The 16893-nt window shown below is 47.5% G+C and overlaps 1 protein-coding gene across 2 annotated transcripts in view; it reads left to right on the top strand.

The window, feature by feature from the left end:
• The window catches only part of med25 (mediator complex subunit 25), an 83881-nt gene that overhangs the window by 41453 nt on the left and 25535 nt on the right, over positions 1-16893 (top strand). For both annotated transcript variants that reach the window (XM_063062545.1, XM_063062546.1), the window contains 3 exons: positions 3868-3981; positions 8799-8884; positions 10911-10968. In XM_063062545.1, the coding sequence (XP_062918615.1) occupies positions 3868-3981; positions 8799-8884; positions 10911-10968 (258 nt within the window). The remainder of the gene's footprint in view (positions 1-3867; positions 3982-8798; positions 8885-10910; positions 10969-16893) is intronic.

Raw genomic sequence — 16893 nt, 5'->3', positions numbered from 1 at the left:
AATGAAAAGCCTCATCCTAAGAGCAGATGCGGCGGAGACGGAGGAATTGCGAGAAGGGGATGGCGTTTTTGCAAGAGACAGAGTGAGAAGAGGAATAGTCCAGATAGCTGTGAGAGTCAGTAGGCTTATAGTAGACATCAGTGGATAAGCTGTCTCCAGAGACAGAGACAGAAAGATCTAGAAAGGGGAGGGAGGTGTCAGAAATGGACCAGGTAAACTTGAGGGCAGGGTGAAAGTTGGAGGCAAAGTTAATAAAGTCAACGAGTTCTGCATGCGCGCAGGAAGCAGTGCCAATGCAGTCGTCGATGTAGCGAAGGAAAAGTGGGGGACAGATACCAGAAAAGGCACGGAACATAGATTGTTCCACAAACCCAACAAAAAGGCAGGCATAGCTAGGACCCATACGGGTGCCCTTAGCTACACCTTTAGTTTGGAGGAAGTGGGAGGAGCCGAAGGAGAAATTATTAAGAGTAAGGACTAATTCCGCTAGACAGAGCAGAGTGGTGGTAGAGGGGAACTGATTAGGTCTGGAATCCAAAAAGAAGCGTAGAACTTTGAGACCTTCCTGATGGGGGATGGAAGTATATAAGGACTGGACATCCTTGGTGAAAGTAAAGCGGTGGGGGCCAGGGAACTTAAAATCATCGAAAAGTTTAAAAGCGTGAGAAGTGTCATGAACATAGGTCGGAAGGGATTGAACAAGAGGTGATAAAACTGTGTCGAGGTATGCAGAAACGAGTTCGGTGGGGCAGGAGCAAGCTGAGACAATAGGTCGGCCAGGACAGGCAGGTTTGTGGATCTTGGGTAGGAGGTAGAAATGGGAAGTGCGGGGTGTGAGAACTATAAGGTTGGTAGCAGTGGATGGGAGATCCCCTGAGCGGATAAAGTCGGTGATGGTGTGGGAGACAATGGCCTGGTGCTCCTTAGTAGGGTCACGATCGAGGGGTAAATAAGAGGAGGTATCCGCGAGTTGTCGCTGTGCCTCGGCAAGGTAGAGGTCAGTACGCCAGACTACAACAGCACCCCCCTTATCGGCGGGTTTAATAATAAGGTTAGGATTAGTGCAGAGGGAGTGGAGAGCAGAGCGTTCCGAAGGAGTGAGGTTGGAATGGGAACAAGGTGCGGTGAAGTCGAGACGGTTGATGTCCCGTCGGCAGTTAGCGATAAAGAGATCCAGAGCAGGCAGAAGACCAGAGCGGGGTGTCCATGAAGAAGAGGAGGGTTGAAGACGGGAGAGGGGGTCATCGGTGGGGGTGGAAGAGTCCTTGCCGAAGAAGTAGGCTCGGAGACGGAGACGGCGGAAGAAAAGTTCCGCATCATGGCGAACACGGAACTTGCTGAGGTGTGGGCGAACGGGGACAAAGGTGAGGCCCTTACTGAGAACAGAGCGTTCTACCTCAAATGCGGGAGACTCCCGGAACTTCTGGGAGAGGTGGGATGTCTGGTTTCTATACCAGTCTGTGATGCAGCCTGTCAGTATGCTCACCACCACACATCTATAGAAATGGTCAAAGTTTCGGGCAGAACAAAGTGTTCTGTTCACCAGATCGGTACTTGTCTCCCTGGGAACAGCCTTTAGATCTCAGAGTCCTTTATGCAGCTGCCATCTTTTTTGCAGACCATGGCAAAAACACAGTTCACAAAGAAGTGAATGATCATTGCATTTGCACAGGGTTGGGAGTGACATTTCAGAAGGGATTTGATGGGGAAGGATCCTCACTGCCAGCCAAGCAAGGTTCTGGCGATTCTTTCTACTTGATGGCTTTTATGGTCTTTTTGGAAACATTGTACTTTTATTATTATTATTGAGTTTGTAGACCATACTCATAATAATAATAATAATAATAATAATAATAATACTAATACTCAGAGCTTGCATTTACCCCAGCAAATTTCATGGTGGAATCCGTCTTGCCTGTGTAAATTACTAAAATGTTGATCAGAATCAGCTTTATTATCACTGACAATTGTGAAGTATTTTGTTTTCTGGCAGTAAAGTGCAATGCATGAAAAAAATAACATAATAAACAAATATAAAACAATACAGCAGTAGTGCAAAAAGAGAATAAAGCAGTGAGTCCCTGCACTCACCCCATCTTCCTCCCACCTCAACAGTGATAAAGTTCCTCTTGTTATCTCCTACTATCAAACATATCTTTGCCTCCTTCCTCCTCTCTGCTTTCTGCACGGATCGCTCCCTCTGTGATTCCCGCGTCTGTTCATCCTTATCAACGCCTATCCCTGCAAGTAGCCAAAGTGCTGCATCTGCCCATTCACCTCCTTCCTCACCTCCATTCAGGGTCCCAAGCAGTCCTTCCAGGTGAGGCAGCACTTCACCTGCAAATCTGCTGGGGCACCTGTTGTGTCTGGCGCTCCCAATGCGGCCTCCTCTACATTGATGAGACCTGTCGTAATTTGGCCAACCGTTTCGTCGAGCACCTTTGCTGCATCTGCCAAAAGTGGAATTTCCTGGTGGCCAAACATTTTAATACCAATTCTCATTCTGGCATGCGGTCCATGGTGTTGTCTTGTGCCATGAGGAGGGCACTCTCAGGGTGGAGGAGTGACACCTTTTATTCCTTTTTTTTTCTTTTGTAATTTATTTATTTTTTTTTAATTTTATTTTTATTTGGATAAGGAATTCACAAATATCATGTACTTTTTTCACACATATAACCTTTTCCATTTTTTTATATGTATAAAACTATAATTATTTATACATTCTTAAGTACACATTGAGATGATATAAAAGGAAATTAGACACTTAAATAGATAATTATGTACTGTGGTAATTCTAATCTATTAGGCTAAGTAATGGTATTAGTTGTTAAGAAAAATAGTAATAATAGTTTCCATATAACTCTTCTGGACCATTTCCACTGGTCCAAAATGTTGTATGTAAGCCTATGTAACAACCATTGTAGGTGTTTATATCCTAATTTGTTCATGCTTGCTCCTGCCCGCAGACATAATTATCCAATCCTTATGTACTTATTTACTTATTTTTTTCATCTTTTATCCCTTTCCCAAATCTTTCCCTTTACTTGCGTTAATTCTCTATTTGACACCTTTTATTCCATCTGTGTAGCCTCCAACCTGGGGACATGAGCATCAAGTTCTCCTGGTTTTAAAAAAAATTGGTTAATAGGTTAATGAACTACAAAGGTACTGACTGCAAATACTGGTGGGTGGTTGGTGATTTTGGGTGAAGTTGATGGGGAATGGAATTGATGGGATTACTAAGACCATAAGACATAGGAGCAGAATTAGGCCGTGTGGCGCATTGAGTCTGTTCTGCCATTTCATCATGGCTGATTTATAATTCCGCTCAACTCCATTCTCCTGCCTTCTCCCTGTAACCTTTGATGCCCTTAATAATCAAGAACCTATCAACCTCCACTGCAAATACACCCAGTGGCTTGGCCTCTACAGCCATCTGTGGGAATAAATTCCATAGATATACCACCCTCTGGCTAAAGAAATTCCTCCTCATCTCTATTCTAAAGGGACATCCTTCTATTCTGAGACTGTGCCCTCTGGTCTGAGATTTATCAGCATTAATGGATTCGAAGGTTCCTGAATGCCCTCCCATGTCATATGAGAACTACTTAAGGGGATGTTAAGACAGCTGACCCGAGAGCTTGACTGGAAAGGTTTTAAGCAGCAATGTAAGAAAAGTTGGGCAGGGAGTTCTTCCTCATTTCCGTCTTGCCAGCAATTACTTCTGTGCGTCTGACTGAGCCCGGTCAAGACTGTGACTGTGCCTGATTTTTTGAATTGATGCTTTTAAGACATGAAGGAAACAAAGTAGGAGGAATTTTGCACCTATAATTAAATAATTAAGATGTTTTCTTGTTTTGGAAACAGACTGTAGGTGTTGGAACAAGCGCTGGAAATGTGTGTGGAGTAACTGTAGCCCCCACACCCGGTTCAGTTGCCAATAAAATCCTAGCGTGGAGCGGGGTCTTGGAGTGGCAGGAGGTAAGACAGAGCCCATCTGGTATTTTGCTTATAGAACTAATTTAAAAGAGAAAGTCTGTATGATCTGAGATATACTTCAAAATATGGCATAAGCCAGAGCAGAATTAGGCCATTCACCCCATTGAGTCTGCTCCACCATTGCAACATAGCTGATTTATTATCCCTCTCAACCCCATTCTCCTGCCTTTTCCCCGTAACCTTTGCGCCCTTAGCAGTCAAGAAACTATCAACCTCCACTTTAAAGATACCCAAAGACTTGGCCTCCGCAGCCATCTATGGCAATAAATTCCACAGACTCACGACCCTTGGCTAAAGAAATTTCTCTCATGTCTGTTTTAAATGAATGTTTTTCTGTTTTGGGGCTGTGCCCTCTTGTCCTAGACATCCCCAGAAACCATCCATGTCTATCTAGACCTTTCAATGTTCGATCGTGGTATTGTGCTAGCATGTGGTAATCCAAATTCGTGAAACTTTTGCTCTTTCTCATAAAATGCCCCATCAAAAGATTTCCAAAGAAAAACATAGAATTTTCTTGCTATATGTGTGCCAAGTTTCTGAGGAGACATTGGAGTGTATATACATTTGTAATTAGGCCCTTGACAAAGGCCAATAAAAAGAAATTGGGTTTAAGCGGAGTGGCCACTTTGTGAGTGGGCCAGTGCTGGAGTGGGGGATTTGAGGCTTTGGCAAGATAGGCGAAGGGTGCAGGTGGATTTTTTTTTTGTTTAATTTTTCTCGTTGCACAGTTAGAGAGTTAGAGTAGTGGGGATGCCAGACAGGATAGTGGAATGCTCCTCTTGTAGAATGTGGGAAGGCAGGGAGACCTCCAGTGTCCCTGACAACTGCACCTGTAAGTAGTTGGATCCAGCTGTAGCTCCATTCAGGCTATGTTAAGAAACTGGAGTTGGAACTGGATGAACTCCGGATCGTTCGAGAGGCCGAGGAGTTGATCGATGGGACGTTCAGGGAGATGGTTACACCCAAGGGGCAGGACACAGGTAACTGAGTAACCATCAGGAGGGGGAAAGGGGATAGGCACCCAGTGCAGAGTACCCCTGTGGCTATTCCCCTCAATTACAGGTATACTGCTTTGGATTCTGTTGGGGGGTGGGGTGACTTAGCAGAGGAAGGTCACGGTGGTCAGGTCTCTGGCACTGTGGTTCAAAAGGAAAGAGGAGAGAAGAAGCAAATGAGATTCCCGGATGGTATGATGCCTCCCAGGTGCCAGAGTCAAGGATATCTTGGATCGAGTTCACAGCTTAAGTGAAGTGTAAGCAGCCAGATGTTGTGGTCCACATCAGTTCCTATGACATGGGTAGGAAGGGTGATGAGGTCCTGCAAAGTGTGTTCAGGAAGGTAGGTGCTAAGTTAAAGGGCAAGACTCTCCAGGGTTGCTACCTGTGCCATGTAATAGTGACACCAGAAACAGGGAAGATAATACAGTTTAACGTGTGACTTAGGAAGTGGTGCAGGAGGAAAGGCTTCAGATTTTTGGATCATTGGGCTCTCTTCCAGGGAAGGGGGGACCTGTACAGATGGGACAGCTTGCACTGGTGGGGTCTATATATCCTTGCAGAAAGTTTTGCTGGTGCTGGGCAGGGTGTTTAAACTAGAACTGCAGGGGAATGGGAACCAGAGTGACAAAACAAATAGAGCGGTTGTGCGGAAAGATGTTGTTAAGTCTACATGCAAAAGTCAAGAATTAAATGGTTGAGCATGGTGAGACTAATGAATTTCAATGCAAGGATTTTCGTAGAAAAAGCGGATGAGCTTAGAGCATGGATCAGCACATGGAATTATGATTTTGTTACTATTAGTGAGACTAGGTTGCAGGAGGGGCAGGATTGGCAGCTCAGTGTTCAGAGCTCCATTGTTTTAGATATTATAGAGCAGGAGGGATTAAAGGAGAAGGGCTGGTGTTGCTAGACAGGGAAAATATCACAGCAGTGCTCAGTCAGGACAGACTGGAGACCTTGTTTACTGAGGCTATATGGGTGGAACTGAGGAATAAGAAAGGGGCTACCCATATTAGTGGGATTATATTATAGACAACCTAGTAGTCAGCAGGATTTAGAGGAGTAAATTCGTAGAGATTGTGCACTATTGAAAGAAACATAAGATTATAATAGTAGATGATTTTAACTTTCCACATATTGACTGAGACTCCCATACTGCAAGAGAGCTCGATAGGGTAGAGTTTGTTAAACGTGTTCAGGAAAGTTTCCTTAATCAATATATAGAGGTCCCAACTAAAGAGAATGTGATACTATTAGGGAATAAGACAGGGGAGGTGACAGAAGTTTGTATAGGGGAACACTTTGCATGTGGTGATCATAGTGCTATTAGTTTCCAGATAATTATGGAGATGGATAATTCTGGTCTTTGGGTTGGGGTTCTAAATTGGAGTTTTAATGACATCAGAAAGGGTCTGGCAAGTGTGGATTAGGACAGGTTGTTTTCTAGCAAAGGTGTGCTTGGTAAGTTGGAGGCCTTCAAAGGTGAAGTTTTGAGAGTTCAGAGTTTCTGTTCCTGTCAGAATAAAAGGCAAGGATAACAGGTTTAAGGAACCTTAGTTTCCAAGAGATATTGAGGCCTGGTTAAGAAGAAGGAAGTGCATAGTAATACAAGCAGGAAGGAACAAATGAGGTACTTGAGTATAAGAAATGCAAGAAACAGTAAGAAGGAAATCAGGAAAGCTAAAAGAAGGCATGAGGTTGCTCTAGCAGACCAAGTAAAGGAGAATCTCAAGAGTTTCTACAAATATATTAAGAGCAAAAGGAAAGCAAGGGACAAAATTGGTCCCCTTGAAGATCAGACTGATCATTTAGCTTGAAGCAGAAAGAGATGGGGAGATCTTAAATGGATATTTTACATCTCTGTTTACTTGGGAGATGGGCACAGTCTATTGAAGTGAGGCAAAGCAGCAGCGAGGGCATGGACTCTATTCAGATTACAGAGGAAGAGATGTTTGCTGTTCTGAGGCGAATTTTATGGTGGCTAAATCCTCAGGGCCTGGCATGGTGTTTCCTCAGACCTTATGGGAGGCAAATGCAGAAATTACAAGGTCCCTAGCAGAGATATTTAAAATGTCCTTAGCAACAGGTGAGATGCTGGAGTATTCGAGGATAACTAATGTTATTCCGTTGTTTAGGAAAGGCTGTAAGAATAAGGTGGGAAATTATAGGCCGGTGAGTATGACATCAATAGTGGAAAAATTATTGTGAAGTATTCTAAGGGATTGGATACATAAGTATTTAGATAGACAGGGACTGATCTGGGATAGTCAACATGGCTTTGTCGTGTCTAACAAATTTTAGAGTTTTTTGAGGAAGTTACCAAGAAAGTTGAGGAAAACAAGGCAGTGGGTGTGTCGACGTGAACTTTAGTAAGTCCTTTGACGAGGTCCCACATAGGAAATTGGTCAAAAAGGTTCGCTCGTTTGGCATTCAGTATGAGGTAGTAAATTGGATTAGACACTGGCTTTGCAGGAAAAGCCGGAGAGTGGTAGTAATGGTTGCCCCTCTGACTGGATGTATGTGACTGTTGGTGTGCTGCAGGGATCAGTGCTAGATCCATTGTTGTTTGTCACTTATATCAACCATCTGGATGACACTGTCGTCAATTGGATCAGCAAATTGCAGAGGCTGAGAAGCAGTTGATTAGTCAAGGGGTCAGAGGTAGAAGGCAGGAGAATTTGGTTGACGGGGATAATAAATCAACCATGATGAATGACAGAGCAGACTCAATGGGCTGAATAGCCTAATTCTGCTCCTATCTCTTATGGTCTAAGGTTGGAGGCATAGTAGACAGTGAAGAAGTCTTATCAAAGCTTGTAGAGGGATCTGGATCATCTGCAAAATGGACTGAAAAATGGCTGATGGAATATAATGCAGGCAACTGTGAGGTGTTGCACTTTGGGAAGATAAACCAAGATAGGACTTGCACAGTGAGTAGTAAGGCACTGTGGAATGCGGTAGAATAGAGGGATCTGGCAATGTAAATTCATAATTCCTTGAAAGTAGCGTCAGAGGTAGATAGCATTGTAAAGAGGTTTTGGCACATTGGCCTTAATAAATCAAAGTATTGGGGTTAGGAGATGGGGTGTTAAGATGTGTTTGACATTGGTCAAGCATAATTTGGAGTGTTGTGTGCAGTTCCGGTCACTTACCCACAGGAAAGATATCAATAAAATTGAAGAGTGCAGAGAAAATTTACAAAGATATTGCCAGAACTTAAGATCTTGAGTTATAGGGAAAGGTTGAATAGGTTAGAAATTTATTCTCTAGAACATAGAAGATTGAGGAGAGATTTGATAGAGGTATACAAAATTATGAGGGGTAAAGATAGGGTAGATGCAAGCAGGCTTTTTCCACTGAGGCTGGGTGAGACTAGAACTAGAGGTCATGGGTTAAGGGTGAAAAGTTAAATGTTTAAGGGGGACCTCTTCACTCAGAGTGGTGAGTGTGTGGAATGAACTGCCAGTGAAAGTGGTGGATGGGGGATTAATTTCAACATTTAAGAGAAATTTGGATAGATACATGAATGGGAGGGGGATGGAGGGTATGGTCCAGGTGCAGGTCAATGGGACTAGGCAGATTAAGAGTTTGGCATGGACTAATTGGCCAAAGGCCCTGTTTCTATGCTGTAATGTTTTGTGACTTTATGACCACACAACAATTTCATGTTGGAATATATATTATTGTATTCCTGAAAATATTCCAGCACGTGTGGCTTGAGTTACATTGACATAATTCATTAAAAGACTGGCTTCATGCCTCTCTTGGTTGCCCAAGCTGACTTTTACTTTTTCTTCTCAGAAACCTAAACCGGCTTCGGTAGATTTAAATGCGAAGCTCACACGTTCTCTTCCGTGCCAGGTGTACGTGAACCCAGGAGAGAACCTGTAAGTATGCAAATTGAAATAAACCGGTGTTATGTTATTATAAAGAAAACTTGCCTGACAGATCCCAAGTGGAAATCAAACTTTTCCATTTTACTCCATCCACCTCATTTTCACGGTGACATTTTTTTGAGAAGATTTGCTTTGTTTGTCATATGTACATCGAAACGTACAGTAAAATGTGATTAATCGGAGAAACGAAAGGGTGGGATCCTCATCTCTGTGCCCTCTGGTCCTAGACTTCCCCACAGCCATGATGGCATTTTTTTTTTAAGCAGGCTTTCTTATTTTTACAAGGTCGAGTTGCTAGCTCGACGCTCAACCCAGCACGGATGGAAAGCGTGCAAGGGAGCCGGCTGGATTCAAACTCAGGAGCCTTTGCTCCAAGGTCCAGCGCTGATGCCACTACGCCACCAGCTGGCTTTCTTGTCTGGGCAAACCATGATACTGATTTAAACTAATGCCATCTGCTTACACGTGGTCCATGTCCCTCCATCCCTGTCTGTTCATCTATCTGTCTAAATCGAGTTCCCAACCTTTTTTCTGCCATGGACCCCTACCATTAACTGATGGGTCTGTAGACCCCAGGTTGGGAACCCCTGGTCTAAGTGCACTTCTGTGCAAGAGCTTCTCATGTTCGACCTCCCAGAGCACAACACCTCACAAGTCTGTGGAGGCCAAGTCATTGGGTATAATTAAAGCGGAGGTTGATATGTTCTACATCAAAGGTTATAAGGACAAGGTGGTTGAGAGGGTTAATAGATCAGCCATGATGGAATGGCAGAACAGACTTAATGGACCAAATGGCCAGTTTAATCTTCCCCCTGCCATTTCTCTACCCGCATCTTCAACTGATGTATATCCTGCTGAACTCTTTGATCTTTCAAACTATCCACAAGTTTGCCTTTTTTTTTTGATGTCTGCAAAATTATTTCTTGAGTTCTTTAAGAAAATCACAGTAGAAGCAGCCCTATCAGCCTTCTGCTGACGTTTTTGCCCATCTACACAAATTCCATTTGTCTGTACTAGTTTTGTACCTTGCCTATTCAAGTACCTGCTTAAATGCGTCTTGAACATTAAAGATATGGATCCCGGATTGGTCTCTACACCCATCTGAGGACCCACCAACAGAGAACAGAACCCTTAAAGGAACATCATAGTCGAGCGATTATACTACTCCTACTGTCTTAAATGTAGTAATCATATCTTATTCAACCACCTCATTCCAGATATCAACAACTGTGTATTAAAAATCCCCTTCAATTCCAATTAAAACTCTTTACAATAAGGGGAAGGAGTAGGTCAATGATCACCAGGGTTCGTTTCTCTCTGTGGTCTGTAGGGAGTTTGTACGTTCTCCCTGAGATCACGTGGCTTTCGTCTGGGTGCTCTGGTTTCCTCCCACATTCCACAATGAGTGGGTATAAATACATTGACGCTGCAAGGATGGCAACACTTCTGGGCTGCCCTTAGCACATCCTCCGGCTGCTTTGGGCATTGATACTTCGATGTACATGTGACAAATAAAGGTATTCTTTTAATCATCTTTAAACCCTCTTGCTTTCGATACTCCTACCATGGGGGAAAACCTTTTCGTGCTCTTTATATACGTGATCATTTTGTGATTGTTTTGAGTGGAAGATATTTCAGGATTCTTGGTTGGTGGCAGTATTTGTGTCCAGCCAGTGTACCTGTCCCAAAGAATTCGCTTTCTCTCTCCGAATGGGGCACCCCGGCCACATAGCATTTAGTGCAATGCTGTTGCAGCTTGTAGTGTCAGAGTTTGGAGTTCAATTCTGGCGTCCTCTGTGAGAAAGTTTATACGTTCTTCCTCTGTGCACGTGAGTTTCTTCCGGATGCTCCGGTTTCCTCCGACCTTCCAAAGGCGTATTGGTTAGTAGGTTAATTGGTCAATGTAAATTGATCAGTGGTTAGGCTAGGGTTAAATGGGTGGGTTGCTAGGCGATGCGGATGGTTTGCCCGGACGGGCCTGTTCTGCACTGTCTCTAAATAAATAATTGTTTTGCAGGAAGACAGACCAGTGGCCTCAGAAGTTGATCATGCAGCTTATCCCACAGCAGCTGTTGGTAAGTGAGATGCTTGCGTACCTCTATGTGAATTGAATGTTCATTTTAAGTAGGTGACTTGATCAATCTGATGTTTGGTGTAGGGAGAGAAAAGAAGTGGATGAGTAGTTGGCAAAAAGGAGTTGAGTTGCCATGTCTAAAGATTTAAAGATCAACTTTATTTGCAACTTAATCATCGAAACGTACAGTGAAATGCTTCACTTGCACCAGTGGCCCTCACAATCTGAAGACGTGCAGGGGCCAGCCCGCAAGTTTTGTCACACTTCCGGTGCCAACACAGCATGCTCACAGCTTACTCACCCTAACCCATACGTCTGTGAAATGTGGGAGGGAACTGAGGCACTGGGAGGAAGCCCACATGGTCACGGGGAGAGCATGCAGACTCCTTATAGACAGCGATGGGAACTCAACCGCAGTCGGTGATCACTGGTGCTGTAAAGCATTACCAGAGGAGCAGTCAGCATAATGCTAGGTAGTCTTTTACCCAGGGTAGGTACTCAAATATTGGAGGGCATATATTTGAGGTGAGAGGGGAAACATTTAAATAAATTGGCGCAGTAAGTTCTTTTACTGTTACGACAGTAGGTACCTGAACCACACTGTCACAGATAATGGTGGAAGCAGGTGTGAAAGAGGCTTTTAGACAGGCACATGAACGTTCAAGGAACAGAGGGAGGGATATGGATTATATGGCACCAAGGCACAGGCTTCATGGGGCGAAGGGCAAGTTTCTGGGGTGTAGTGTTCTCTGGTCAGATGGGTGGCACCGTAGCATAGTGGTCAGCTTAACACCTTACAGCGCCAGCACGATTGGGGTTCAATTCCCGCCACTGTCGATGTCAGGGAAAATCATGCGGTCAGCGTCTTCCTGTGACTGCATGAGTTTCCTCCGGGTGCTCCGGTTTCCTCCAACATTCCAAAGACGGATGGGTTAGGGTTCATAGGTTGTGGGCATGCTAAGTTGGCCCCAGAAACATTATGACAGTCATAGATTGCCCCCAGCATATACTTGGATTGTGGCGGTCATTGATACTGTAGCGGTGTGCTACACACAGCGCTAGAATAACCACACGGAGTCAGTGAGTTAGAGTTGCGATGAAAGAGATTTATTCAAACTTCGCGACCCGCTTTAAAGCCTTCCCGTTCCCGCCCTCCCTGGGCGGAATTGCTGTGGGGAATGCATATTCCCAGACCCTTTCTGCGCGCGGGATTTTCCCCCTGCTGGTGAAGGCCTGGCGCCCTTTTTGGGGCCAGCCCTCTGCCTGCGCGCGCTGTTGTGAGCCGGTTCGTGTGTGCCAGAAGTGGGTCGCCACATAACCCCCCCCCCGCCAGAACCGGCGATACCTCCCCCAGTGTCCACAGTCTGGATCGGCCTCTGTTTGGGAGGTCTGCCCCTGCGCCGCGGTGCCTGAGCCTGGACCGGTTGCGCCAAGTCCACATGGGCCAGTTTGAGTCGGTCCACCATGAAAACCTCCTCTCTCCCCCCAGTGTCCAGCACGAACGTGGACCCGTTGTTCCTGATCACCTTAAACGGTCCCTCGTAGGGCCGCTGTAGCGGTGCCTGGTGTCCGCCCCGTCGTACAAAAAGAAACTTACAGTTCTGCAGGTCTTTGGGTACGCAGGTCGGGCTCTGTCCGTGCTGTGAAGTGGGGATGGGGGCCAGGTTACCGAGCCTCTCCCGTAGTCTGTCCAGGACTGCTGTGGGTTCTTCCTCTTGCCCCCTTGGGGCTGGTATGAACTCTCCTGGGACGACCAGGGGCGCACCGTACACCAACTCGGCCGACGAGGTGTGTAGATCCTCCTTGGGCACCGTGCGGATTCTGAGCAGGACCCAGGGAAGTTCGTCCACCCAGTTAGGCCCCTCCAGGCGGGCCGTGAGAGCCGATTTCAGGTGACGGTGGAAGCGCTCCACTAGTCCGTTCGACTGTGGGTGGTAGGCAGTTGTGTGGTGTAGCTGTGTTCCTAAAAGGCTGGCCATAGCCGACCACAGGCTGGAGGTGAACTGAGCGCCCCTGTCGAAGGTAATGTGGGCCGGTACCCCGAAGCAGGCTACCCAGGTTGCGATCAGTGCTCGGGCGCAGGATTCGGAGGTGGTGTCGGTGAGCGGGACTGCCTCTGGCCATCTGGTGAACCGGTCTATCATAGTTAGGAGGTACTGCGCTCCTCGTGACACTGGCAGGGGCCCCACGATATCCACATGGATGTGGTCGAACCTCCGGCGGGTGGGTTCGAACCGCTGCGGTGGAGCCTTGGTGTGCCGCTGCACCTTGGCCGTTTGGCACTGCATACACGTTTTAGCCCATTCACTGACCTGTTTACGAAGCCCATGCCACATGAACCTGTTGGCGACCAGCCAGACGGTTGTCCTGATGGAGGGGTGTGCTAAGTTGTGAATGGATTCGAACACCCGCCGGCGCCAGGCTGCTGGGACGATGGGGCAGGGTTGGCCGGTAGCTACGTCACATAGTAGGGTCCTCTCACCTGGGCCTACGGGGAGGTCTTGGAGCTGCAAACCGGAGACTGCAGTCCTGTAACTGGGGATCTCAGCGTCTGCCTGCTGTGCCTCTGCCAGCGCTGCATAGTCCACCCCCTGGGACAGGACCTGTATGGTCGGTCTGGAAAGTGCGTCTGCCACGACATTGTTCTTTCCAGAGACATGCCGGATGTCCGTCGTGTACTCGGAGATGTAGGACAGATGTCGCTGCTGGCGGGACGACCAAGGGTCGGACACCTTTATGAACGCAAAGGTAAGCGGTTTGTGGTCTGTGAACGCGGTGAAGGGCCTACCTTCTAAGAAGTACCTGAAATGCCGGATTGCCAGGTATAGTGCCAATAGCTTCCGGTCGAAAGCACTGTATTTGAGTTCGGGTGGTCGTAGGTGTTTGCTGAAGAACGCCAGGGGTTGCCAGAGACCCTCGATGAGTTGTTCCAGCACTCCACCAACCGCTGTGTTGGATGCGTCCACCGTGAGGGCAATAGGAACGTCCGTTCTGGGGTGCACTAGCGTCGCGGCGTTTGCTAAGGCTTCTTTGGTTTTAACGAAAGCGGTTGCAGCCTCTTCGTCCCAGGTAATGTCCTTGCCCTTACCTGACATTAGAGTGAAGAGGGGGCGAATGGTTCGGGCTGCTGAGGGGAGGAAACGGTGGTAGAAATTCACCATACCCAGGAATTCCTGCAGGCCTTTGTGTTGGGTCGGGGGAAGTGGCGGACCGCGTCTACCTTGGCGGGCAGCGGGGTTGCCCCGTCTTTAGTAATCCTGTGGCCCAGGAAGTCGATGGTGTCGAGTCTGAACTGGCATTTGGCTGGATTGATTGTAAGGCCCTAGAGCTGGCGGAGATGGGACAGATGCTCTTGCCAACTACTGCTGGCTATGAGGATGTCGTCCAAATAGATGAATGCAAAGTCCAGGTCGCGTCCCACCGCGTCCATTAGCCGCTGGAAAGTCTGTGCGGCATTCTTTAGACCAAACGACATTCGGAGGAATTCGAAAAGTCCGAACGGGGTGATAAGTGCTGTTTTGGAGATGTCGTCCGGATGTACAGGGATTTGATGGTATCCCCGGACAAGGTCTACCTTGGAAAAGATCCTTGCGCCGTGTAGGTTTGCTGCGAAGTCTTGAATGTGCGGCACAGGGTAGCGGTCTGGCGTTGTAGCCTCGTTCAGTCTGCGGTAGTCACCGCATGGTCTCCAGCCCCCCGTTGCCTTGGGCACCATGTGCAGAGGGGAGGCCCATGGGCTGTCGGACCATCGTATGATCCCTAATTCCTCCATCTTCTTGAACTCCTCCTTCGCCAGTCGGAGCTTGTCCGGGGGAAGCCTTCGAGCACGGGCGTGGAGGGGTGGTCCCTGGGTCGGGATGTGGTGCTGTACTCCGTGTCTGGGCTTGGCTGCCGTGAACTGTGGTGTCAGTACTGATGGGAAATCCGCCAAGACCCTGGTGAATTCATCGTCGGACAGCGTGATGGAGTCCAGGTGTGGGGCTGGCAACTGTGCTTCACCCAGGGAGAACGTTTGAAAAGTCTTGGCGTGGACTAATCGCTTCCCTTGCAGGTCGACCAGCAGGCTGTGGGCTCGTAGAAAATCTGCCCCCAGCAGTGGTTGGGCCACGGCGGCCAGTGTGAAGTCCCACGTGAACCGGCTGGAGCTGAACTGTAGCCATACCATGTGGGTGCCGTAGGTTCGTATTGTGCTGCCATTAGCGGCCCTCAGGGTGGGTCCCAGTTCTCTGTTGCGGATGTCGTAACTCGTTGGAGGTAAAACGCTGATCTCCACTCCGGTGTCGACCGAAAAGCGGCGTCCCGACTGCTTGTCCCAGACGTACAGGAGGCTGTCCTGATGGCCAGCCGCCGTAGCCATCAGCGGCGGCTGGCCCTGGCGTTTCCCGGGAATTTGCAGGGCGGTCTGCAGCGGCGGGCCTCCGTGCCCCACCGCTGGTGGTAGAAACACCATTGTTCGTTGAGCTCCTCACTCCTGTCGCCGGGTTTTGTAGGCTCTGCTGCCAGGTCTGGTCTGGTCTGTCGTTGGGCATGCGGCTTGGTGATCTGTGCGACGGATGCCCCTCTCTCTTTCCTGGCATTCCACAGCACATCTGCTTGGGCCGCCACCTCCTGGGGGTTGCTGAAATCTGCGTCGGACAGCAGCAGGCATATGTCCTCGGACAGTTGCTCTAGGAACGCCTGCTCAAACATGAGGCAGGGTTTGTGTCCTTCAGCCAGGGCCAGCATCTCGTTCATTAATGCTGACGGCGGCCTGTCTCCCAAACCATCCAGGTGCATTAAGCGGCGTGCTCGTTCGCGCCGTGAGAGTCCGAAAGTCCTTATGAGCAGGGCTTTGAATGCTGTGTATTTGCCGTCCTCCAGGGGCGACTGTATAAACTCCTCAACTTGTGCAGCAGTCCCCTGGTCGAGTGAGCTCAGCACGTAGTAGTAGCGAGTGGACTCCGAGGTTATCTGCCGAATGTGGAATTGTGCTTCTGCTTGTTCGAACCATAATTAAGGTCGCAGCGTCCAGAAGCTTGGCAGTTTTAACAAAACTGCGTGAACAGATGCAGCATCGGTCATCTCTGGTGCAAATATCGTTTGGGCCGTCGGGGTCACCAATTGTAGCGATGTGCTACACACAGCGCTAGAATAACCACACGGAGTCAGTGAGTTAGAGTTGTGATGAAAGAGATTTATTCAAACTTCGCGGCCTGCTTTAAAGCCTTCCCGTTCCCGCCCTCCATGGGCGGGATTGGTGTGGGGAATGCATATTCCCAGACCCTTTCTGCGCGCGGGATTTTCCCTCTGCTGGTGAAGATGGCCTGGCGCCCTTTTTGGGGCCGGCCCTCTGCCTGCGTGCGCTGTTGTGAGCCGATTCGTGTGTGCCAGAAAATGGGTCACCACAATACAAACAATGCATCTCACTGTATGTTTTGATGTATAAGTGACAAATAAATTTACTCTTTAGATGTATCAAGCTGGCTTGTACTTGTTTTTCAGTCTGTTTCCCTTTTGCTCCCACCTGTAGACAATGTAATTTGGGTCAAGTGGAAATTATCAGGGTGGTGTCAAGTAGAACATGAAATGCTTAATAAAAGGATTGAAAATTGTAAGTCTTCTGACTACCTCAACTGTGCTTAACATGCCACAGTATCTACTAGCAGAGCAGTGGAGTGAGCAGATCAGGGTCTTTGTAAGTTTGAACAATATGCATCAACTGTGTAGATGTTATCTGTAAAGATAGAAATGTCAAACAAAAGAGGTTAGAGGAAGGAAGTTGATAGGTGACGTGAGGGGTAAGTTTTTCTCAGAGTGATAGGTGCCTGGAATGGTTTACCAGGACTGGTAGTGGAATCAGACAGTTTGGTAGAGTTATAAGAAGCTTTTAAACAGACACGTAAATGTGAAGGGAATGGAGGGATAGGGATGATACACAGGAGGAGGA

The sequence above is a fragment of the Mobula hypostoma genome, chromosome 11, assembly GCF_963921235.1.
Source record: "Mobula hypostoma chromosome 11, sMobHyp1.1, whole genome shotgun sequence".
Lineage (NCBI taxonomy): Eukaryota > Metazoa > Chordata > Chondrichthyes > Myliobatiformes > Myliobatidae > Mobula > Mobula hypostoma.
The sequence above is the reverse complement of the archived record's forward strand: the minus strand, read 5'-3'. Positions and strand labels throughout refer to the sequence as shown.